Below are 26,517 nucleotides of genomic sequence, written 5' to 3'. Positions count from 1 at the left end.
AGAAATTGTTCTTTGTGATACTCTAATGAAACTAACCTGAGTTACAGAACGGTTTAAAACTGAGTTTTTGTGTAATGTACTTTTATTTTATTTTTTATTTTATTTTTATTTATTTATTTTTATTTATTTTTTTATTTTATGTTTTCCTTCCTGTTCAAGTTTTATATTGGAATGGTTAGTTGCTAATCTGTGAACAGAACTGTTAATAATGGGAAAGTGCAGTTTTAGAACTCGTTGGCTACTTAAAAACGACAGAAATGGTTATTTGTTGTCAACAGGAGCATCAGGACACAGCGGAACTGAAGTAGTTTGCAAACTTTGTGTGTGTAAAAAATATTTTCAAAACAAGGGGTGTTCCTCTTCAACACTCAGACTATGCTTAACGTACAAAATTAGCCTCTGATGTTCTAAAGTTTAGGCAGTTAGTTTTATTTGAAGCGAATTCCGGTGATCCTTCTGACACAATCCAAAGTGAAGATACTGAGTCAAGCTGTAGTCCTTCTCTGCTTGTTATTAAATTCTATGCTATAATTCGAAGAATGTGGCAACAGTATCTGTACTAATTTGGTTTATGAAGTCTGTGCATTGCAACTTTAATGCACCCTATTGCAGTGGGGTTGTTCCAACTGATTTTTCTTTAAGCCTTAAAGAAGATACAATATTTAATAACTGATGCACTTGGACCATATTGTCAACAGATGATCTGAACAGATGAAACTGAAGACAAAAAAAGAGGTTCTGATATTGATGAGATATTGGTCAGAGTCAGATAGTAGAGATGGAATGAAGACATTTGCAGATATTCATCAGGAAAAATTATGCACAAACTCTTCATGAAAAAATTCACTCTGCCACCAGTAATTCAAACCTACCTCTTCACAAACTTATGATGATGATGATGATGATGATGATGATGATGATGATGATGATATGGCCTCAGCTACCGTGTGCAAGCATTTTAATTTGATGCCATCTGGCTGCTTGTTTATCAAGTTTCGACATTGTTTTACTCTAGGTTTGCTAGATGTTGCAGTAAACTGAATCTGTCTTGGGTGGCGTCTGTGGCTGAGTTTCATAATGAATTTTGTCGGCTAAACACCAAATGTGTCCCCAGAGATCTTTTACGTGCCAATATTGTATGACATGGAGTGTCGAATGGACGTTTTTCCACCCTTCAAAAATCCACTACCCCTGCCGGGTTTGAACCTGCTATCTTGGGATCCTGAGACTAACACTCTATCACTGATCCACAGACAGAGCTGCAAACTTATGATGATTGGCACAGATGAACCAAATGTGAATAAAAAAATCCATTAGACCTTTCAATATTTAATTAATGAGCTCTCACAGATTGGTTGATATCGGGACCTGTCCCATTCACATCGTTCATGATGCATTTCTAAAAGATTTTTTGGGAAGATGCATCTGAATTATCTGGTGTTGCTGTTTATCACTATTTTGATGGGTGACCAACCGAGCTGGAGGAATATGAAATGATTCAAGATCCTCGTAAGTTACACAAATTATGTTTGAAAAGAAGGTTCCACCTTCAAATACTTAAAATATGTTACCCTTGGAAGATATTGTTGCTTCACAGAAAATTAAAAATGAACTTTTAAATCATCTGGAAAAAGAATTCTTGGTTTTCATGGACAGTGCCAAAGAGCATTATGTTTTCAGAAGCAATTATTCATCCTACTATAAAAGATTGTGATTTGATTAAAGGTCTGAGTTGTCCGGCCCCGCGGTGTAGGGGGGAACACGTCTGCCTGTCACCTGGTGGCCTCGGGTTCAATTCCCGGTCGGGTCAGGGTTTTTTAATTGTAAATGATTAATATCCCTGGCCTGGGGACTGGGTGTTTGTGTCGTCCTTAACATTCCTTTCCTCACATTCAACACTTTACACTTCCGCCATTTACAAAATACACGCAGGTTTCTCACATATGGTGCAAGTAGGGGGATAAGATCTTTCTATGTTGATGCCTCACATAAGTAGCATTTAAAAAGAAAGGCTGAGGTTGTACCTCTGCTTGATGATGCGTTTTGCATAAGTATGTTGATTACTGTTCTTTCTGCTGATATTCTGAATACTGTGCACATGTTTGTCGCGACTGATGTGCTGTTGAACAGTGAAACTTTTTTGCTGCTGCCACTTTCACTTCACACATTTTACAGAATAGTATTTCACCATCTGTAGAAAAGGTATCTTCCCCGAATTCAGAGACAGTTTGTCTCAAATGACCTGTCTTGGATGGTTTTACCTTTCGCTTTTTAACACACACTCGAAATGGTTACACACAACTGACATCTACAAACTGCACAGCTAAAACTGACCTGAAGGAACAAGGAAATACAGTACACTGGCAGAAATACCTCAATGCTGACGTCACACTGTGAACACACTTCCCTGGTTAACTGATAATGGTCACCCAAGAATAGCTTAGCTCTCACCTCCTGTTAAGACACAAAGGTGAGGGATGTACAAAGCTACGTACTCAGCTCACAACTAAGTGCAGAACCGGGCTGAGTGGCTCAGGCGGTTAAGGCGCTGGCCTTCTAACCCCAGCTTGGCAGGTTCGATCCTGGCTCAGTCTGGTGGTATTTGAAGGTGCTCAAATACGACAGCCCCATGTCGGTAGATTTACTGGCACGTAAAAGAACTCCTGCGGGACTAAATTCCGGCACCTCGGCGTTTCCGAAGACCTTAAAAAGTAGTTAGTGGGACGTAAAGCAAATAACATTATTATTTATTACTAAGTGCAGAAACTTTCAAAAGTGAACCTTCACGTAAACCTTCAAGTACGTCAAGATATAGGAACTGGTTGGTTGATGATGTAAAACATGGATTCTTATTTAAAAATAACAAATAAGAAAAATAAAATAATTAAAAATGACAAAATTATGACACAAAAAGCAAAAAAGTGACCTAAAAATCAAATACTTCAAAAAATGATGAAAAATCACTAAATGACTTAATATATACGCATTTCTGTAATCTGGGGGCCATGAACAGGATTTGTATATAACTTAGCAACTTCTGTGATGCACCAATTAAAAGATGACATGTCATTGAAATTTGGGCCCTGGTTATTAATTATATTCACTAAAATATCCATAAAGAAAAATAATAAATTGCATCTTGACATAGGAAATTCTTGGTTATATTGATCCGAAGGATCATTCTATACATTGGTTTTTGTTTACTTTGCTTAGGACAAGGTTTGTTAATACATGATCGTTATTTTGGTTTCGTAGCATTTCAGTATAAGCTTCTGGAAAAGATAAGTTTCTCACTCGACAGCACAAATCTGCTTCTATTCAAGTTAAAATTATTATTGATGAATATTGAATTTTCACACATTGCGGTCCTGAAAATTCAATATTCATTGACTTGGCCCTCAATGGGCGACTTAAGCGCACTCTAACAGTGTGATGGTAGTAGTACCAGACCTGTAGCTAAGATACTTTCGAGCAGAACAAAGATGACCTAGGCCACCATAGCTCAATTGGTAGATCAACCGTTGCAAAATCGGGAGGTTGTGGGTTCGGATCCCACTGGTGTCAGGTTGGCCATTTTTGTTCTGTACGTAACATCTCTTTAACATATACTAAATGTACGTAACATCACATAATAGGTTGAAAGTCAATTTAAAAATTATTATTATTATTAACCATCATCATATTTTATATTAATTCATTTTAATGTAAATCAACATTGGTTATGTATAACAAGGTAATAAGATTCTCAAATGTGACCAAATATATCAATAAATGATCTAATATGAGAGTTATTCTAATTATCTTGCCTAGGGAAAATCATTTCTGAAGACACTATGTAATATCTACTCTCAATTATATTTATCACACAATATGATAATAATTATCCATGTTAGTCTCAGTTAAGCCATCATTATTTGGGAAAAAATGGATTTCAGAATAAAATATTAAATTAAAATATCCAAGTACATAACCAATCAATCTTATAAAAGAGTCAAATTTCATCTCCTTACAGGCCATGAAGGCCCTGGGAGTGTTGGAAGGTAAAGGCTTCCACTATCCGTAACCTCGGCACTTGTACTTGATGGGGTAGAGTGGTTAGCTCTACGCCCAGCCGCCTTTGCCCCCAGGAAAATTAACCTGGTAATCATTTTTGGTGTAGGCTGAGCCACCACAGAGTTTCGCCGAGTGACATTGTTGACCCTTATTTACTAGCGGCTTAACAAAGGCGAGTCCCCTTCGCTCCTCCTCTACCATCGTCGTTTTTGACACGCTGCCAAAGATTAAGATACATTACAAGCAAAGCGAGTGGTTTCGGTGCGGAAACAAAAGAAAATTCAGTAAATTTGTTTGAATATGAGAATGTCTTTCATGGAAACAACTGAGAATTAAAATGTCCACGGTGCCGGTATCTGGTGTTTACTGTTGAACAGTCGTTTTGTCATTCAGTTGCTTTTGATTAGCCACGGAGAACTGAAAAAGGAAACGTTATATGAGAAGTGGACGATAATCCACACAAAACAAAAACTGAAATCGCTTCAGACTTAGGGATTGCTTATACCACGCTATGTACAGTCATCAGTAAAAAAAAAAAAACCCGCTATTTTGGATGAGTTCTTAAAACTGGGTTCAAAATCAGCAAAGCGCAGCCGTCAGCAAGAAGAATGGTACGTAGATTTGGAGAAAGTACTTTTCACATTGTTCCAGCAAAAGCGGGCCGCAGCTCTACCAATTAGTGGAGATATGCTGAAGGCAAAGGCGATAGATTTAGCTAAAATGATGAGTATCACTGCTGCTTGGCAGGCTTCATCAGGATGGTTGCAAGGATTTAAAGAAGAGATGGAAAGAAGAGGTTCTGCCGGTTATCGTAAGTGATTATCAGCCTCCAAACATCTACAACTGTGATGAGACCAGCCTATTCTACAATCTCCTTCCTAATAAAACATTAGCTGAAAAAGGTGACTCATGCCATGGAGTGAAGAAAAGTAAAATTCGTGTAACAGTACTTGTCGCCACCAATGCAAATGGATCTGACAAACTTCCTCCACCTGTGATAGGAAAATCGAAGAATCCGAGGTGTTTTAAGGGTGCGAAAACAAAACGTAAGGAATATGAATCCAATGGGACAGTGGTTCAAAAAACTGGACATTAAAATGAAAAAGAAACAGAAAAGATCCTTCTTCTGGATCGTTGTGCAGCACATCCACCTCAAATCGTTCTGGAGAAAGTCCGAATGGAATTTTTCCCTCCTAACTGTACCAGTGTTCTACAACCGCTTGATTTGGGCATCATTGCAAATTTTAAAGTGCATTATAGAAAAATGCTGGTTCAACATTTAATAACACTGAGTGATGCAGGAAATGAACCTCTCTCCATTAATTTGCTACAAGCCATGGACTTTATTTCGGCTGCCTGAAAGCAGGTGTCATCCTCCACAATCAGCAACTGTTTCCGCAAAGCTGGTGTCTTACTAGAAGAAGCTGCCTCCAGTGATGATTATGGGGACGAAGTTTTGCCTGGCAATGAGCTAACGCTACCGGAGGGTGTAGAATTCGATACTTTTGTGCATTTCGATGACAATCTGGCTGTATGTGGAGAACTACCGGATGAAGCGATTAATGCTGGTGTATGCCAACAACGCGGATGGACCAGCTACAAGCGATAGTGACAATGGAGATGGAGATAACGACTTGAATCTTGACACCTGAACTGAGTGAATTGTTAAGTGCAATCGAAGTGCGTAGGCGTTTCATCAGTGCGAAAAGTTGTAGTGAAAATGCTTTGAATTCATTGCAAAGTTTGCTAAAGGAGTTTTATACTCTTAATGCAAGAAAAGTTAAACAAGCCGAACCATCAGATTTCTTTAAGGCTGGGCCAAGTTCAAAATAATATTTTCTTTCTTAACGTATTTATTATTTGCAAGGATTTACACATGTAGGTCTATTCCATTGGTTTTTCAGTAAATTTGTGATGTATTGCGTAAGTCTGACTTCTAAGTAATTCTGAGTTACAAGTAGTTTTTTCGTTTCCCCTTGATATACGTACAAGTCAGGTTCAACTGTATAACCACGTCGCCATTAACATAGGATATGGATTCTCAGACATTACAGTGTTACTGCGTAATAAACATACATGATCTTACTGTGCATCAATATTCCTTTCCTCACTCTTCAAATACTTCATTTATATTTCATTACGTTTTCCTTCAATACATTCTTCATTCTCAACATAAAACATCGTTATGTCTTCATCATAACTCATTTTACCTTATATCACTTCATATTCTTTCATACATTTCAACTATATATCTTATCTGGCGCTCAGATAACCTTATTTCCAAATATGCCTAGTATCGGATCAATATCTTCTCAAATAACATTGACATGTCTTCAAACTGCCATTTATTCATATTACGGTAATTTATTACGGTAACATATAACCTCTACATAACATAATATCACTTGGCATTGCATATCGAAGATCCTAAAATTATCCTTATAAACATTTCACATACGGTACACTATAACATGGCTAATTGGGATTCCTTGCTTTCATTGGAACATTATTAACACTTTATTCCACTCCCTAACTTGGGTTTGTCTTATTTTTGATGAAGGCTACCTATTCCCTTATCTCATTGGCATAAATAATCACTCGCAAGAATCTAATATAATTTAAGTCTTTCTGAAGACTATAAACACATACAGTAGTCTCTTGATTATCCGACCTAAACAGGATCTGAAGTACATCGGATCACCAAAAATGTTGGATAATACAGAATAACTTTAAAAATGAACTGAAACAAACAGGAAGGCTATATTGTAGTACTAAAACAATGACATGTTTTACGGTAGGCCTACTCTATTTATTGAATTATCAATTCAATTGTACAGTACATGCAGTATTGAACGAAAACATTCCAAATGTCTTACGAAAAGAAACTTGTCAACAGTGCTTGCCCGCTGATCTAAGTTTTCTTGCTGCGAGATCCCACCATCGACGAAAGATCAACACCTCCGTTGCGCTTGCTTCTGGCTGTTGCTCAGCGTAGGTTAATGCCATTTCCAATGCACTTAATCCTCCACTGTGAGTCATCGTTTTCTCCTTTTGTTCTACAATGCCTCGTTCTTCTTCTTCATCATCCTCATTTTCATTAGCATTCATAACATCAATAATATCAGAGTCAGTTAGTTCAAACATCTTGAGTCATAGCATCCCCACAGCCAGGAATGCAATTCAGTAAAGGTACAATATTTTCCATGTCTTCTTGCACCACCTCCTCTCGATGTTCAACCTTGCTCAACAATATGTTCCAAGACTTTGCTAATGTCATTGTTTCAACTTCTTCCCAAGACTGCGCAATCCAGTATGCCACGTCTTTCATGTTGATTCGTTTTTCTATCATATCGTTGCCATTGTCCATTTCCTTTATCAGGGATGAAATGAGTTTCCACCAATATTTCCTCTTCAATGTTTCCAGCACACCTTGGTCCATTGGGTGGCATAATGATTTCACGTTAGGAGGTAGGAACATGACTTAGATGTCACCACTTCTGAGTTGCTCTTCATTTGGGTGTGATGGAGCATTGTCTAGTAGAAGAAGAGCTTTTCTAGGGAGATTGTTCGAAGCTAGAAATTTTTCTATGTCTCAAACTGTATTAAAAAAAAAACAGTCTTTAAAGATGTCAGCAGACATCCAGGCAGCCTTCTGATCCGTGTAATGGACTGGAAGAGCATTAACAGAAATGTTCTTAAATGCCCTAGGCTTCTTTGCTTTACCGATCATAAACAATTTTGCTTTTAAGTCCAGTAACATTACTACAGGCAAGAACAGTAACTCTTTCCTTGCTACACTTGTACCCAGGTGCCGGCGTGTCTGCTTGGGTTGCGAGAATTTTTGATGGCAGTATCTTGAAATTTAGACCATTCTCATAACAATTAACAATCTGATCACCGGTTAATCCTTCAGCAAGAATTATTTCTTCAAATTCCTTTTTGAATTTCAGAACCTCATCAGATTTAGCTGACAGTTTTTCTCCACAGATATAAATGCTGTACCGTTATTTCCATCGATCAAGCCAACTAGCACTGGCAGTAAAATTAGGGTCCTCTTCATTAAATTCCTTCTGGAAATACACCGCTGTTTCTTGCAGAATGGAGCCAGATATTGACAGGCCCTTTCCTGGTTTTGAGTGAACCAAAGAAATAGTGCTTCACTTACTTTTTTGTACTCATATTTTTTCATTGTATTTCTAATTTTCAGTGCATCACTTGTTGCTCTGGCAGAGCACCACTTTTAGATTTCTTCCCTTTTTTTTTTTTTTTTCTCCACTGTAACACGTCCAACACCATAATCTGAAACCACTTTTTGAAGAGTTTCCCCTTTGTCCAGTCTCTTTAATGCATTCAACTTGTCTCCCATAGAAACAATCACTTACTTCTGCTTACTCGCCATACTCACAGAGGATATGAAAACTATAACATCCGCACCCAACAAATACTACAATGAACAATGACTGAAAACTTGCCGCACCTGTCCTCGAGGAAAAAAAACTGGTCCTATCTATAGTGGTCAGGCCAGTGATTGTCCCACGCTCGCACACTCCACCCGGGTGTCCCTGATCTCCACTGAAAAGTTCAAATTAAGTCTACCAATGTCGGATAATACGGAATGTCAGATGAGCGAGACTCTACTGCAGCCCTGTCCAACGCGGCGCCCGAGTTGCCCTTTTATGGCGCCCTTCGCAATGAATTTCCAAATTAAATTTTACTTAATATTTGAAAACAATACTTTTGCATTTCAATAAATATTCTTACTTTTCTCGTAAAAATACCGTCCTCAAAATCGGGAAATTTGTTATATCCATACCTCCAAATACACAAAGAGCTTTGAGTAAGCCATAAATGTGATCTAGGCCTAACTGACTCGTGTCCGCAATTAGTGAAGAGATAGAAGAAAAGTTCAGAAAGAGAGCTATTCAACATTTAAGTAGTTGCGACAAAGGGAAATCCTCCACAAACCTCTCACTGTGGGCGGGGGGGCTAGCGCCAGGTATAAGGCCCTCTCTACTCACGGAGCCAAATATAGCTGCATATTTATTCTGCCAAACAGAACCGCTTCCTTATGATTCACTTGATTGCAATGCCATAAACTACCTACCATGACAGAGTTTCACCAGGACAACAATGAAGACACCCAATTTGCCCACAAAGTAACTTTAATCCCAACAAAGCTGTGTCGTAAACAATGAACAAACGATTTATGGAAGTCTTGCAATTGGAATGTTTCCAGTTCCTAGCTTTCAGGTGAACATTCAGTATTACTTGTGAGCTTATGCAGGGCTTATGGAATACGTTTTGAGTTCCTTGTGTTGTGATTAGTTGTACATTCAACATGTCTTGTGTGCTTTTTTTTTTTTTTTTCGTTACTATTTAAACTTTAAATTATTCAGTTTATAATCAGTTATATTTCATTAAACATAACTCTTCTTAACATGGCCAAAAGGCAAAGAAATTATAACTTAAACAGTGAATGGGAAGACCAGTATTGCTTTATTGAAAACAAAGGAAAGTCTATGTGCCTATTGTGTAATGCTAGCGTGTCTGTTCCTAAAAGAAGTAATGTACAGCAACATTTTTTGACTAATCACAAAAAATTTGACAGTGAATTTCCTCTTAATTCTGAACTAAGAAAACACAAAGTGAAAGACCTAAAATCTAAATTAGCATTGCAACAATGTGCGTTTAAGAAGCCAGTTCAGCAAACGCGTAACGTGACAATAGCTTCTTACAAAATTTGTTACGTCCTAGCTAACAGGAAAAATGCTTTCAATGATGGGGAAGTAGTGAAAGAAGCTATGCTAAATGCCGCTGAATCTCTGTTCGAATCTCACAAAGATAAATCTCAATTGATATCTTCAATCAAAGGGCTTCAGTTGTCTCACCAAACTGTTGCTAGGCGGGTTGACAGATTTCTAATAATATGGAATCTCAATTACATCAGGATTTGAAATCGTATGAACATTTTTCACTCCAGTTTGATGAAAGTGCTGATATGTCTGACACTGCTGAGTTGTGTGTATTTGCTAGAATGGTTTTTAATGATTTTACAGTAAAGGAAGAATTTGTCAAGCTATTGCCGCTAAGGGAGAAGGCATATTTAATGCTTTTGTTAAATTCACCAAAGAGAGTATCTTACCACTGTTAAAGCTTGTCACTATAACAACAGATGGGGCACTGTCTATGACTAGTAGAAATAATGGATTTCTTTCTCTTTGCGCTAAGGATGAATCATTTCCAGAATTCCTTTCTTATCATTGTATTATTCACCAAGAAGCTTTATGCACAAAGGTTTTAAAGTTCGATCATGTCATGAAAATTGTAACTCATGTCGTGAATTATATAAGATCGTCATCTACTCATCAGCGATTGCTCAGAAATATTTGAAGTATGTCAGATTCAGAGTATGGTGATGTCATCCTTCATGCAGACGTAAGGTGGCTTAGTAGGGGGAAAACACTCGAACGGTTTTGCTGCCTGTTGGATGAGATACGAGACTTTATGAAATCATCTCCTGGGAAATATTATCACAAACTTGATGATATATCTTGGCTAATCGAATTAGGATTCTTGACAGACATCACCTCAAAATTAGTTAAATCTCGAATTGCAAGGAAAAGATCATAATATTTCAGGTATGATAAGTATTGTCAATGCATTTGAAAGGAAACTTTAGGTATGGATTGTCCATTTAAATAGAAATTCCCTTTCACATTTTCCAAATTTGAAATCTATGGCAGGTACAGTAAATGGTGGCAAGCGTGATTTTTCATCTCTTGTTAAACATCTTGAAACTCTTGGGTCCGAATTTGGTAGCAGATTTAGCCAGTTTTCAATGCTTGAACCAGTGATCATGTTTGTCAATAATCCCTTCGCTTCTGTTGACGTTTGTGAGCTTTGAGGGAGGGTGTGTGAAATATTTGAAAATTATAATCCTGAAGAATTAGAAATGGAAATTTTAAGCCTTCAGTCAGACCTTTCTTTGAAATCCTCCTACGCAACATGTGGCAATTTCTGGACTCTGGTGGACGGTAAAAAGTATCCCATTACCCGCAGTGTTGCTCTGAAGATGCAATCTTGTTTTGGTTCAACCTATCTTTGTGAAGTTGGGGTTTCGACTATGAACGTAATAAAAAACAAATACCGATCCTGCCTGACAGACTCACACCTGGATGACGCGTTAAAAGCAGCCTGTTCCAGTTACACACCAGACTTTCCTCAACTTGCAACGAGCATGCAGTGCCAGATTTCACATTAATTATGTGAGTAAATATATTTTCATATAATTTTTAATTCTAGATTTATTATTATTATTATTATTATTATTATTATTATTATTATTATTATTATTATTATTATTATTATTATTATATAGTCGTAGTACCAATAACAGTAGTCGAATTAGTGGAATCGTACCTGGCGCCCGCATACCCTTAGTCATCATGTGAATGTGCTCGTGTAGAAACGAACGTTGGACAGCCCTGCTCTACTGTATCTACCAATGTAGGCTTTAACTACAGACATCCTAACCTTGTTACTACTTATTGTTATACATGTTGTTAGAAAAACTTATCTTTTTCCGTTGCTTTCTGGAATGATATCTATCATTTGATCGTCCTCTACAGCTCTGGATTCTGGTCATTCTGCTTAGCCGGTCGTGATGTCATCGGAAATAGGGGTCATCTTTGCCATGTCAGTCCAGCTCTCAATCATCCAGATAGTCAATTCCCAATCTTCTTAGAAGCCATGGTTTACTTCAAAAACTTGATTGAAAATACAAAATGCAATGATGAAATCAACTGTGACATAATAACAGTTTCAAAGCCTTCTAACGTGATTTACCCACTTGATTCCACTTAATATTCCTTCGTATAATATCAATATCTCTATTAGATCTCCAATATGTCTGCAAATATTTCAATTTATTCTCGTGAAGAATGGCTTTACTAGTTGTTAATCGTTTATATTGGGATATATTGAATATTCTTTCTTGTAGTCACGACCTTGTCATTGCACTTTCCGTATGCCGCTGCGAATCAATTTATAAGTTGAGTATTTTGTTATTTCACATGTATTTGATTAATCTTTTATATCTTCTTCTACTGTCTGCTTATTTATATGCTATAAGTAGTGTTCTTCTCTCGTTTTAATAATTTGACGTGATTTTTACAGCTTCTTCATTGGAACACGTCCACTCATTTGAGTTAGTCTTTCATTTGCAATTTTAAAGTGTCGATCGTAACAATTTGAATATCTATTTTGTCTTGGTCACTGCCACCGCGATTTTATTCATTATGACTTTGCGTTACTCTCAGTTCCTTGATATCTTATATAATTTATTCATTGTGTCTAACTTCATTACTAGTAATCGCGTCCGTCTTCATTCGATCGAGCTTGATTGCTGGAATAGTGGAATAGCACAATATATATTTTTTATGTGATAACTTGTGAACATCAAGCATTTGACCATATTGATCATTTAGCAATCTTTGTCTCTTTTTCTGCCATTTTAGTATCTTTTTCCTCTTTTTATGGGGTGGTCTACCACTCCTAGGCCTGAGTAGTGTAATGAAGGTCGCAGGAAGTGATGCGCAGCTTTTGAACTAAAAGATTACGGGCCAAACACCTGTTCATGGAATACAATTGATTTGCACCTTACAGAGTTCAAATAATGCTGTAGACATATGAATTTCTTGATGTTACTAAAATATAGGTGATTAGAAATGCGACCATTGCATTTGACTTCGTTTGTGGGCAGGACTTCAGATGCAGACATCAAAGGGGTGTGTTGTGGTGGTATAGCAATGGTCGTGGGAGGTGACCGTGTGGCATAAAGTTAAAGTAAAATGATTACAAGACACAAGGTCGGGACATCGGAGAAGCTTCTGCTTTAACTGCAAGCAGATTATTTCAACGAGACACATTAAAATGATGCAGACTGCTGACATTTGCTGCGTTGAGTAATAAAAACTGTAGTTCAGTCAGTAGAAATTGTACGTTGCTGTCAGTTGGCCATGGAGAACAGAAAGAGGAAAACTTACACATGCTGGACTAAGAAGTAACTAAAAATTGAAGTAGCAGAGATTTAAGAATTGCTTACACTACATTTTGCAAGTCATTATTAAAAGAAACACTGTTGTCGACAAATTTTTAATATTTGGGTGCAAAATCAACAAAATGTAGACGCCAACAACAAGGAAGATGTACAGATTTGGAAAAAGCTTTTCTTACATGGTTTCAGCAAAAAAGGCTGCAACTCCATCAGTCAGTCGCGATATGTTGAAAACTAAAACAATAAATCTAGTTAAAGTGATGGGCATCAATAAAGATTTTAGGGCCTCGTCAGGATGGCTGCAAGAATTTAAATATCTTTATGGAATCTCCAGAAGAACAGTTTGTGGCGAGTCCAAGACTGTGGATAAAGTCATGTTGCAGCTCTGAAAGGAGAGATTCTACCAAAAATCACAAAAAAAATATCAGCCTCAAAACATTTACAGCAGTGATGAGACCGGCTTATTCTACAATCTCCTTCCAAGTAAAACACTAAACTGAGAAGGGTGAGCCATACCATGGAGGAGGGGAAGAAAAAAACAAGTATGTGAGATTGACATTTTTACTGTTCTTCTCACTTGCAATACAGATAACTCAGACAAACCGCCTCCTGTTGGGATAGGTAAATGTCAAAATCCAAGGTGCTTCAGGAGTGTCAAAACAAAACCTAGTGATTATGAGTCTAACAGAAATTTGTGGATAATCATGGTTATTATGGAACAATAGCTAAAGAATTTAGATCTTAGAATGAGAAGAGAAAAGTAGAAGATACTGTTCCTAATGGATCAGTGTGTAACCCATCCACCCAAAATGGCCTTGGAAAATGTACAAGTGGAATTCTTCCCCTCAAATTGCACCTGTGTTCTTCAGCTGCTTGACCTGGTATCATTGCCAACTTCATAGGAAAATATTGGTACAGCATGTAGTAACACTTGCAAATGCAGGAAATGAATATTTGTCCATTAATCTACTCCAGGTCATGGAGTTCATTTCGGCAGCTGCCTGGAAGCATATGGCATCCTCCGTAATTAACAACTGCTTCCATAAAGCTGGTCTTTAATGAGAAAAGGGCTCCTTTTGCAAGGATGTTAAAGAATTGTCTGGCTTTAAGCATCCAGTTTCACCAGATGGGATTAATTTTGGTATTGAAGATGCACCTGGCAGTGAGCAGCTAGATTTACCGGAGGGAGTTAATTTTGATACCAATGTACACTTTAATGATTATCTGGCTGTATGTAGAGACTTGCAGAATGAGGTGATCATTCCTGACAACATAGTACTGTTCAGGGGGATGGTGCTTTTACAAATGATGACAGTTCTGATGACACTTGAAGACGACTTGAAACAAATGCCCAAACTCATTTCTGTGTTAAATGCAGTGGATGTGTGTAGGCATAACATCAGCAAAGAAAATTGTAGTGAAAAGGCTGTTAATCTGCTGATAAGTGTGCATAATTAGATGTATACAAATCATGCTATAAAAGAAAAACCTACTCTTACGAATGACGTAGCATCTGTTTTATTATTCTAACTTATTTCAGGATGACCCAATAAATGTACACACACTATTCTGATCAGTCATGAATGGCCACACTCACTAATTCCTGTCTATTTACGAGTATCTCTTTACACGGCAGGCAGTCCAGCCTGTTGGTATTACATGGGACGCTATAATCCTTACTTTAACTTCTCCAAGTCCAGTCTCATACAGCAACTGTGTGTTGACTGCTGGATTTGAACACAATGCTACTGGCTACACAACACACAATTACTATTACGTGGTTCGACTCCAGAGACAGTCCAGTAATTCACACAGTCTCGTGCAGTGAATAACTAAACAGCAACAGCTCAACAGTATTCGACAGGACGATACCCACAACAGCAAATATTAACAGGTCCAATTACTCTCACTCTTAAAATAGAGGCTTCCCTCGCTGACTCATGACGATCCTCAGTCCACAGAAATACACAAACACGCAGTACTCACAGGTACTACACATTCTTCTGTTCCGCTTGCAGTAGCCTTGTATTTATGCCTCGATGATGGGCTACTGGAATATTCAGGGTTCGGCTAGAGATGGAACCTTCTCATTGTACCCTCCAGAAATTGCGTGGAGAAACTAGACGTAGGGAACAATAGAGGAAGGGCTGCAACATGTCCTCGGGCCGACTGGGAGGTTTCCCGAGCTGGCTTAGTCATCCCTTTCAGGAAATACCAAAGGGGCTGCAACAAGGCTGTCAGTCGCTTGAGCACATAACAATACCAATTTGTCTAATTTCTTTAAAATGGGCGAAGTTCGAATGAATCATTTTCTTCAATGTTCCTTATAGCTTTACTAAAATTCTGTGTATGTTGATGTTGTTGTTTGAGTCATCAGTCCATAGACTGGTTTGATGCAGCTCTCCATGCCACCCTATCCTGTGCTAACCTTTTCATTTCTTCGTAACTATTGCATCCTACATCTGCTCTAATCTGCTTGTCATATTCATACCTTGGTCTACCCCTACCGTTCTTACCACCTACACTTCCTTCAAAAACCAATTGAACAAGTCCTGGGTGTCTTAAGATGTGTCCTATCATTCTATCTCTTCTTCTCATCAAATTTAGCCAAATTGATCTCCTCTCACCCATTCGATTCAGTATCTCTTCATTCGTGATTCGATCTATCCATCTCACCTTCAGCATTCTTCTGTAACACCACATTTCAAAAGCTTCTATTCTCTTTCTTTCTGAGCTAGTTATTGTCCATGTTTCACTTCCATACAATGGCACGCTCCACACGAAAGTCTTCAAAAACATCTTTCTAATTCCAATATCAATATTTGAAGTGAGCAAATTTCTTTTCTTAAGAAAGCTCTTCCTTGCTTGTGCTAGTCTGCATTTTATGTCCTCCTTACTTCTGCCATCGTTAGTTATTTTACTACCCAAGTAACAATATTCATCTACTTCCTTTAAGACTTCATTTCCTAATCTAATATTTCCTACATCACCTGCCTTCGTTCGACTGCACTCCATTACTTTTGTTTTGGACTTATTTATTTTCATCTTGTACTCCTTACCCAAGACTTCATCCATACCATTCAGCAACTTCTTGAGATCTTTTGCAGTCTCAGATAAAATAACAATATCATCGGCAAATCTCAAGGTTTTGATTTCCTCTCCTTGGACTGTGATGCCCTTTCCAAATTTCTCTTTGATTTCCTTTACTGCCTGTTCTATGTCAACATTGAAAAGGAGAGGGGACAAACTGCAGCCTTGCCTCACTCCTTTCTGGATTGCTGCTTCTTTTTCAAAGCCCTTGATTCTTATCACTGCAGACTGATTTTTATACAGATTGTAGATAATTCTTCGTTCTCGGTATCTGATCCCTATCATCTTCAGAATCATAAATAGCTTGGTCCAATCAACATTATCGAATGCCTTTTCTAGATCTACGAATGCCATGTACGTGGGCTTGTCCTTCTTGATTCCCGATCCTCTAAGATCAGACGTAAAGTCAGGATTGCTTCACGTGTTAAAATTTTGCAGACATGAGATACTAAACTAATGGTGCGGTAGTTTTCACACCTGTCAGCACCGGCTTTCTTGGGAATAGGTATAACAACATTCTTCCGAAAATCGGAGTGGACTTCTCCTGTCTCGTACATCTTGCACACTAAATGAAATAACCTTGCCATGCTGGTTTCTCCTAAGGCAGTCAGTAATTCAGAGGGAATGTCATCAATTCCAGGTGCCTTGTTCCTATTGAGGTCACTCACAGCTCTGTGAAACTCTGACCTCAGAATTGGGTCTCCCATTTCATCAGCATCAACAGCCTCTTCATGTTCCAGAACCAAATTATCTACATCTTTACCTTGATACAACTGTTGGATATGCTCCTGCCATCTTTCTGCTTTGTCTTCTTTCCCTAGAATTGGCTTTCCATCTGAGCTCTTAGTATTCATACACCTAGATTTCCTTTCTCCAAATGTTTCCTTGATTTTCCTGTATGCAGCATCTACCTTTCCCAGGACTATACAACCTTCGACATCCTTGCACTTCTCCTTCAGCCATTCTTCCTTAGCTACCTTGCACTTTCTATCCACTTGATTCTTTAATCGCCTGTATTCTTTTCTGCCCTCTTCATTTCTAGCATTCTTGTATTTTCGTCGTTCATCAATCAGGTCTAGTATCTCCTGAGTTATCCACTGATTCTTAGTTGATCTTTTCTTCCTTCCTAACATTTCTTCAGCAGCCCTACTGATTTCAACTTTCATGACTCTCCACTCTTCCTCTATAGTGTTTCCTTTGCAGCTTTTTCCTTTAGTCCTTGTGCAACATGTTCCTTGAAACAATCCCTCACACTCTTTTCTTTCAACTTGTCTAGATCCCATCTTTTTGCATTCTTTCCTTTCTTCAATTTCTTCAACTTCAGATGGCATTTCATGACCAACAAGTTGTGGGCAGAGTCCACATCTGCTCCTGAGAAAGTTTTGCAATCCAACACCTGGTTTCTGAATCTCTGCCTAATCATAATGAAGTCTATTTGATATCTTTCAGCGTCTCCAGGTCTCGCCCACGTATACAGCCGTCGTTTGTGGTGTTACCAAGTATTGGCAAGGACTAAATTATGATCAGTGCAGAATTCAACCAGCCGACTTCCTCTTTCGTTCCTTTGTCCCAATCCAAATTCTCCTACTGTACTACCTTCTCTTCCTTGGCCTACTACTGCATTCCAGTCTCCCATTACAATTAGATTCTCTTCACCTTTAACATATTGTATTAAATCTTCTATCTCCTCGTATATTCTTTCGATTTCTTCATCATCCGCTGAACTAGTAGGCATATTGACCTGCACTATTGTGGTGGGCATTGGCTTGGTGTCTATCTTGATGACAATAATTCTTTCACTATGCTGGTCATAGTAGCTTACCCGCTGCCCTATTTTCTTATTCATTATTAAACCAACTCCTGCATTTCCCCTGTTTGATTTTGTGTTGATAATTCGGTAGTCGCCTGACCAAAAATCTAGTTCTTCCTACCAACGTACTTCACTTACACCAACTACATCTAACTTTAGCCTATCCATCTCCCTTTTCAGATTCTCTAACCTACCACAACGATTCAAACTTCTAACATTCCACGCTCCGACTCGCAGAATGTCAGTATCCATCTTCCTGATGATCGCCCCCTCTCGTGTAGTCCCCACCCGGAGATCCGAATGGGGGACTAGTTTACTTCCGGAATATTTTACCCGGGAGGAAGCCATCATCAGAACATCATTCATACAGAGAGAGCTGCATGTCCTCGGGAGTTAGCTACGGCTGTAGTTTCCCGTTGCTTTCAGCCGTGTAGCAGTATCAACACAGCTAAGCCATGTTGAGTATTATTACAAGGCCGTATCAGTCAATCAACTAGACTGCCACCCTTGCAACTACTGAAAGGCCGCTACCCCCCTTTCGATGAACCATTCGTTAGTTTGGTCTCTCAACAGATACGCAAGCCTCCCCACCGCGGCAAGGTCACATGGTCACATGTACAATAATCTGGTATAATTTCTTTATCTTTCAGCACTAAGCAGTTTGTGACTTTTTTCATTGACAGTAATATTACCACAAAATACAAATTTCATGTTTCCGTATTGGCACCTAAACTAATAATAATCATCGTTAATTTACTATAACAATGATTTATTATTAAACCATACCTTCCTTATTCAATACATTGGTATAGCTTGAATTTAAAAACCTTAAATTTCACATTTGTCACACCTATACATGTTTCAATCCTAATTGGACCGGGCAAGTTGGCCATACGGTTAACCCAAGAAGAAACCACTACGCGGGCTCAGGTATTTACAGACTCACCTGTTCACAATGCAACTCCTCGTACATCGGACAAACTGGCCGAAGCTTCCAAACCCGTTATTTAGAACACTACAATGCCCAAAAACATAATAAATTTTCCGCAATGAGCACCCACATGAGGGACTCTGGCCACCACTTCACCACAATAGAACAAGACTTAACAATCCTAAAAAAAAGTCGAGAAAGGCAAATTAATGACTGAGTTTGAGAACCTATACATCTATCTAGACCAACACTTCAACAAGGATAAAAACCTCAACGAGATAATAGATTTAAAAAACCCCCTTTATGAACAAATTCCCACCTTACTACAAAAAATAAATTTTCAAGGCAACAACTTGTCTAAAATCTTCAATACCACATTAACTAACTCACCCAGCACGTCGACAATTACCCCCCTACCCCCACCTCCCCCTTTCCGACCAATTCCCCCACACACAACGACAGCAAGCCCACACATCCTCCCACCCAAGCACCTCCCCCTCCACCACGACCCCACCGATACAACACGAGAAATAAGAACCACTCGACCTTCAAAAACAATACAACACCCAACACAAGCAAATAACATTCATCACATTAACAAAAAAGGCATCAGTATTATCCGCGTAACTTTCGGTTCCTTATACCTCCCCCCCCCCCCTCTTTTTATAAACCAACACTACATCAACCTGCACTCCCAATACACAACAAGCTCGCCCCTCCACTCTACCTTCCTCTATTCTGACAGCTCACCTTTGCGCATGACTCCGCCCATGCCCCTCCCCCCCCCCCAAAGCTCTCCACCCCTCCCGCCGCCATTGCTAACCGCATGTGCGTATTACCGACTGAGCCTCCTTCATAGCCCACCAATACTCATCAACAATTACCTCTCAGCGACACATCAGGTATGTAACATAACATTCACTCTTCATTACTTACCATAAACCTTTTTTACACACCAACTAATACTATTAACATCTCAATTACAGATAACTTCCACTTCATACAATACAACTTTCAACAACACGCCGGAACCCAGCGCACATCGGCACAAATATGGCGTGCCACTACGGCTCCTCTTCGCAGTCAGAATGAAAAGATGCCTCACCCCAGCTTTAACGCTCTGACTCTGCAGTTGCCGTATACATTCTAATCTCTCCACAGCAGTTCACAACACAAGCAACTCTATTCTATCTCACCAGACCAGTAAAGAACAATAACTTCATCCCGAAGTCCGCCATACTTTATTCCACGGAACAATATCAATTTGTCTCACCGGCATTTCACACCGATGTCTTCACATCACATTCGATGCTACAGAAGTCAACTAAAAGAATAAGCGAAAGTTTCAACCCGCAACATTTTCCTAATTAGCAATTACCCACTAATAACTGTCACCATTGTTGCCGTTCAAACGCACGGAATACCCATGAATCTCCATCCACACTGACCAGTCTCCGTACCGATCTTGGCGCTGCAACTGGAAAACTTTCAGCTTGATGCCTAAAAAACCTCATTTGGCTACGAAATATTTCCCTACCCCCGGTGATTTTAACTAAAATAAACTGCTCTACATATTTCTGAAATGTCAATGCTAATTCCTCCTTCCAACCTCTAAAACATCAGGACGCACTTGGTACTAAATTTTTTTATCCTTGCGCACCAGCTGCTCTTGTGTAATTATGTATATAATTGTAAATTCTCAACTATTCAATTAGATAATGTAATTATTATAGTTACCAACCATTGACATTAGTTTTTATTACAAACATTTACGCTGAATGTTATAATGTAAATATTTTTAAAACTTTATCTCAACTGTTCAATTGAACAATGTAAATACTGTATAGTTACCAACCTTTGACATTAATTTTTGGTTACAAACATTGACGCCGAACACTACACCTTTTCTCCCTTAATTGTTATAATGTAAATATTTTTAAACTTTTTATTTTCCTAAGATTGCGTCAACTGTTTCTCCAGAGCACCACTGCCGAATCTACTATGTTAATTTTAGGCATTGGTGCTGACTTTTCATCTATAAACCTATATGTTCAAACATCACTTTTGTACAACTATTTCCCATACTTAATTTTTGTAGTTGTATTAATAATATGTATTAATTTGTACATGTCAACTACTAACCAGTTACCTGATTTTTTACCTTGAGGTGATATTTTGACTGATGATGCCCTCAATGAAGGGCGAAACATGTCTCAAGTGGAATCAATAATAAATTCCTAATTTATAAAATTTATATGTATTGAATAGGTGGAAAAAACAAACCTTTTAGCATCCTACATACGGTTAGGAGCGTGCAGCTGTGAGCTCGCATCCAGGACATAGTGGGTTCGAACCCCACTGTCGGCAGCCCTGAAGATGGTTTTCCGTGTTTTCCCATTTTCACACCAGGCAAATGCTGGGGCTGTACCTTAAGGCCACGGCCGCTTCCTTCCCATACCTAGGCCTTTTCTCTCCCATCGTCGCCATAAGACCTATCTTTGACAGTGCGACATAAAGCAAATAGCAAAAAAAAAAAAAATCCTAATTGGATCATCTTCAGTAGATTATTAAAAATTGATGTATGCATATCGTAGTTAAAAACATTTAAAATTGAAGCAAGGATGGTGTTATGAATGTTAAAATGTGAAATCAGACCTATAATCAATTTTAGAGGAAGCCCCACTTACAAGTTATCTTAATTTGTTCAAAAGTTCCTTAAATTTCATTGTCATTTACAAGCAAATACTTCAATTAAAAAAATAGAATTTGCAGACAGAATTAAGCTTTTTAACATTTCACCTCATTACACCATACATTCCTTCGACATAGTTAATATGTATCCAAGTATACCTATCAAAAGTATGATTAAATTTGTTTTTTTTAAATCTAAGTAAACACAGCAAGCTTAGTAAACAAGAAATAGAAGATAATAATTATTTTAAGTTTAACAATGTAATTTATCAGCAGAATGGCCTACCAATGGGGGCTCAGGAATCCTGGCCAATATATATATATATTTGGTTTATCTCAAGGAAAATAAAATTCTCAGTGCCCTCAAAGGATGGTTGCCTAGTTGTACTTCCTCTTAAAGCAATAATCACCACCACCACCACCACCACGCCCTCAAAGGATTTGCTTATTGGGCTCGTTTTATAGACGATGTCTTCACTATCATAGACCAACAAGTTCCTATCAGTGAAAATGTCCCTAATAGATCCACGTGTATAGTTCACTAAAGAATCTGACAATCTCGGGTCAGGGGTATATAAAATCAGTTGTCAATCCTGCAAAGCATCCGATGGTGGTCAAACTGGGAGAAACTTTGCAATAAGATATCAAGAACACTTAAATGCTAATAGATATAACCATTTCTCATCCATAACCATTATTACATGTCAATTGAACAAGATTTAAATGTTATCAGTTTGGTACAAAAAGGCCTCTTATTCCATATCTTAGAGAGCATACATATTCACATTGATCAATATAACCCTGAATACAATTTAAGTGAAATTAACAAAAAATTTGATTCTTTATTTGAAACTTTTATTCTGATTCTTCGTAGATTTGCATCCTATAGTGAAAGGTTCCGCTCTCAACCAATGATAACTTTACCGGCTCTGCCTACAATTCCTTTATCAATCACATCAAGTTCAGTCCCCTCCCCGTGTGCCGTTCCTTCTCAAGTCCTTGAGCTTACAGCATATGATAAACCCGCTTAGTGTGCACAAAACCACGCACGTAAACACTTGTTCAACTGGGCAAAGAAAGTTGGTAAAAACTTTCTCAACACATGAGACTACACTTTTTGCTTTTCTTTGGCATTCAGTTAACTTTTATTTTCTTATTACAGGCAATCATACTATTGAGACATATGCAATTATGGTAATCCTTATTGGTTAGCAAACCAAATCATGAATTATCAATTAATAATCAGATACTGCCTAGTCCAATTAGCAGACTTTTAACTAATGAAACTATCAAGAGGATATTATGACAAGTGGTATAACAGTGCACACTGAAGATTTTAACACACCCTTATAAGAGCATGAATTTTTTCTTAATAAGAACATTTTAACATTCATAACACCATTCTTGCTTCAATTTTAAATGTTTTTCAACTACAGTACGATATGCATATGTCAATTTTTAGTAACCTACTGAAGATAATCCAATTAGGATCGAAACATGTATAGATATGACAAAAGTGAAATTTAAGGTTTTTAAATTCACGTTATACCATAATGTATTGAATAATAAATAATAATAAATCATTGTAACAGTGATTTAACGATTATTACAGTAATATTTTGCGAGTTTCCTTGTTCATGTAAAAAACCTTAAAGGTGAAAGTTTCTGATTAATATTAAAACTAAAAGTTAAGCAGTTACTGTGATGTTCATTGTGTAATTCATTAATAATATTAAACCTGATGTATTAAAAAGAATCACATGTACAAATTACGTTAAACCTGTCTATTAATCTTATTCATGTAAATAGAGAAATTAATTATCATAATTATAGGGCATAATATCTAAACCTGATTTGAAGTAATTCTTAGTTATACGTAAAGTCTGTTCTTCACCGTGATATACGTATAACTCAGGTACAATTGTGAGAAATACTGGGAAGCTGTTTTACAGTGATGATATAGCAAACAGAGAAAACTTGGCTTTTATCTTGGATTAGACATATGAAAGTAAAGTATTTAGCAAAAATTTGAAGTGAACAGACATAATTATAATATTACTTATCTAGATTGTATTTTGGATGTGGGCTAATTTATGTTTTACTTTATTTTCAGCTTTCAGCTGGTTTTCACTCTGTGAGTATTTGATTGCATCGGCCAACATGGCGTTCCATGTTACTGTGATCTTGGACTTCCCTACAGAGAAACTGGTGGTAGCCCGTGGGATACCACACCTGTTACTGAATGCAAACCCAGGCTCTCCACAGATACCTCCTCATAGTAAAGAAGACTAGTTGCTTTCCATGAGCCTACTGACAGTTCTTGAGTATGACTTCCAGACCTTGCTAGGCTGGACACCACGGATTTCTTTAATTGAAATGCACTATACTATATTTAACACAGGCAGACCTAGATACCTCATGGCAGTTTTAACATATTGTATTAATATGGCCTTACGAGCCTGAGGGGTTTGTGGTCTCTATACTTGTTTGAGATAGCTCACCTGCAAAGTTATGTACAGAAATGGTGACTATTCTGAAATCATTTTAATTTGAAAGTACAATTGTTTGTATGAATCTCATCAACACTACGTACTGCCTTCATATGCCCAAGATACTATGAGAAAAATAGCCTTTTCTCTATACAAGACAAGATATCCTTCAATTAGTTCTGTTGAGGGAAGCAAGATATTCACAGTGTAGGGAAATTGTAGGAGATGGGAAAAATTGATTACTGTCCATAAACCTCAGAAGTACATCATTGTAAGGGGATATTTGCTTGTTGTAAATGCAGCATAGTATAGGTTTATTCACTGTTGTGAAGCTGCTGCATTGTGTCATAAGAAGCAATGTTTTAAAAAATGTGACAGTATAATACTAAACATGAAATGGACATAATTGTCATTCCCTCTCAGTACAGTATGTGTCAACTGTGAATTACTTGATCTCTTGTTTGGAGTATAGGCCTGGCCGTATGTGTTGCTGTGGAGCTCACTGTTTTTTGTTTTTCTTTTTTTAATTCTAGCAAACTAGCATTTCTTTTTTTAGATGTTGTGTGTCTATTTTTTTTTTTTTTTTTTTTTTTTTTTCCTCAAAGGATAGTGAGTAGTATATTACAGTCATGGAATGAGATAAGAGGAAGTTAAAGCTGTTGGAAATTGATGTGAATGTGAAACAGCTGCTTGAAATTACTTCCTTTTTAATTGCTAGTCCTGATTGATACCTTTGTAGATATTCCTTGAAGCTCACATTTTTAGTAGCGGTTTTACTAGAAGAATGCTTCTATAAAGGCAATAATTGAAGCATTTTGTAATATGCCTTATTTATTTTATTAATTGAGATAAAGTACAATCTAGTCAGGAAGAAGGGCGTACCTACTTTTAGAGGTGGTGTTGATTGATGAAGTGCTTGAGCACCATGTTCACTCTCATTGATGAAATCTGTTACCTTTATTGTTAATATTTATTTATTTAATTTTACTATTTTATGTTAATTGTTTACATTACATAGAAGAAAGTACAGAGAGCAACTCCTTATTGGCACACACACAGAGCTGAGACAGGACTCTACAATTGCTGAGTACCAAACTACAAAGGTTTTATTTATGTTTGTTAATTTTTGGACAATTTAGAAATATCCTGTTAGTCCCACCAAACTAGGACCTAGGCTTGTTTAGTTACCAGCTTTTCTGGTTGACTTGTTGTATTCACTGGAGTTATATTGGAGGATGTCCATATTTTGTTCATACTTGCAAAAACTCTCTCTACAGGTGCATTAGTACCTGGCAAGGATAACCCAAATTCTACAATCTTAGAAACAGAGCTCGATAGTTGCAGTCACTTAACTGCAGCCGGTATCCAGTATTTGGGAGATAGTAGGTTCGAACCCCACTGTCGGCAGCCCTGAAAATGGTTTTCCGTGGTTTCCCATTTTCACACCAGGAAAATGCTGGGGCTGTACTTTAATTAAGGCCACGGCCGCTTCCTTCCCACTCCCAGCCCTTCCCTGTCCCATCGTCGCCATAAGACCTATCTGTGTTGGCGCGACGTAAAGCAACTAGCAAAAAGAAAAAAAAAACTTAGAAAAAGTACTGAATGATATTTTTTGAGAAGAGAAATACTGAAACATTTCTACCCATCTCAGATGGGCTTCTTTTCCTTCATTATTCCATTGAGTGATTTTGTCTGCAGTAGCAAATTGCTTAACATAAACAAATTCACTGAAAATAGCATTATCATCAACATTTGATTCTCCAGATACAGTTTTAATCATAGGTATACATATTTCAACATCATTCCATTTCAGAACATTGTTAAGCAAGATCCATTCAAATTTCTTATATACTTCAAATCTGTCAGTCCAGACTTTTAAGTACTGAATACATGAATCATAGAAACTATTAGCAATTTTTTGGAAATCCTCTACTTTCACCTTACCCTCATCTTGTAGTTCATGCTAAGCACATTTTACAACATCTGGGATAAAATTGTTCTCCTTTTTCTGACTCATATTTACTTTCAACATAGAAAGTGCCATAGCTACTTCAACTCTTGTTGTTAACTCTCCTTCTACCTGGAGAACTGCCTGGTGGAAAGTTGTAGCTGGGTTTTGCAGAAAAAGAACAACAATTTTCGCCAATGGGTTTTCAAAAAAATCTTTCATTATCATTGGACATTTTTTCTGACTCAGAAAATATGACCTCAGTCCTTCAAAAATTGCAAGAACTCTTCCAAGTGCTGGCATCAATGCTAACCACCTGGTGTTACTATAACCTAACAATTTCCTGTAGTCAATCTCAGCAAAATTGCAGAAATCTTTTAGTGATTCTACTCCAATAGTGTATGAGTGAAAATGGTAATATATTTTGTGAATAACAAGTGCATCGATAGA

The 26,517-nt window shown here is 37.7% G+C and overlaps 1 protein-coding gene across 2 annotated transcripts in view; it reads left to right on the top strand.

The window, feature by feature from the left end:
• LOC136867203 (post-GPI attachment to proteins factor 2-like) overlaps window positions 1-25,832 on the top strand; it is a 75,281-nt gene extending 49,449 nt beyond the window's left edge. For both annotated transcript variants that reach the window (XM_067144332.2, XM_067144333.2), the window contains exon 5: window positions 23,744-25,832. In XM_067144332.2, coding sequence (XP_067000433.1) covers window positions 23,744-23,922 — 179 coding nt within the window. In that variant the 3' untranslated portion in view covers window positions 23,923-25,832. The remainder of the gene's footprint in view (window positions 1-23,743) is intronic.
• Window positions 25,833-26,517: the final 685 nt, after the last annotated feature.

Source organism: Anabrus simplex, chromosome 3 (assembly GCF_040414725.1).
Source record: "Anabrus simplex isolate iqAnaSimp1 chromosome 3, ASM4041472v1, whole genome shotgun sequence".
Taxonomy (NCBI): domain Eukaryota; kingdom Metazoa; phylum Arthropoda; class Insecta; order Orthoptera; family Tettigoniidae; genus Anabrus; species Anabrus simplex.
The sequence above is the reverse complement of the archived record's forward strand: the minus strand, read 5'-3'. Positions and strand labels throughout refer to the sequence as shown.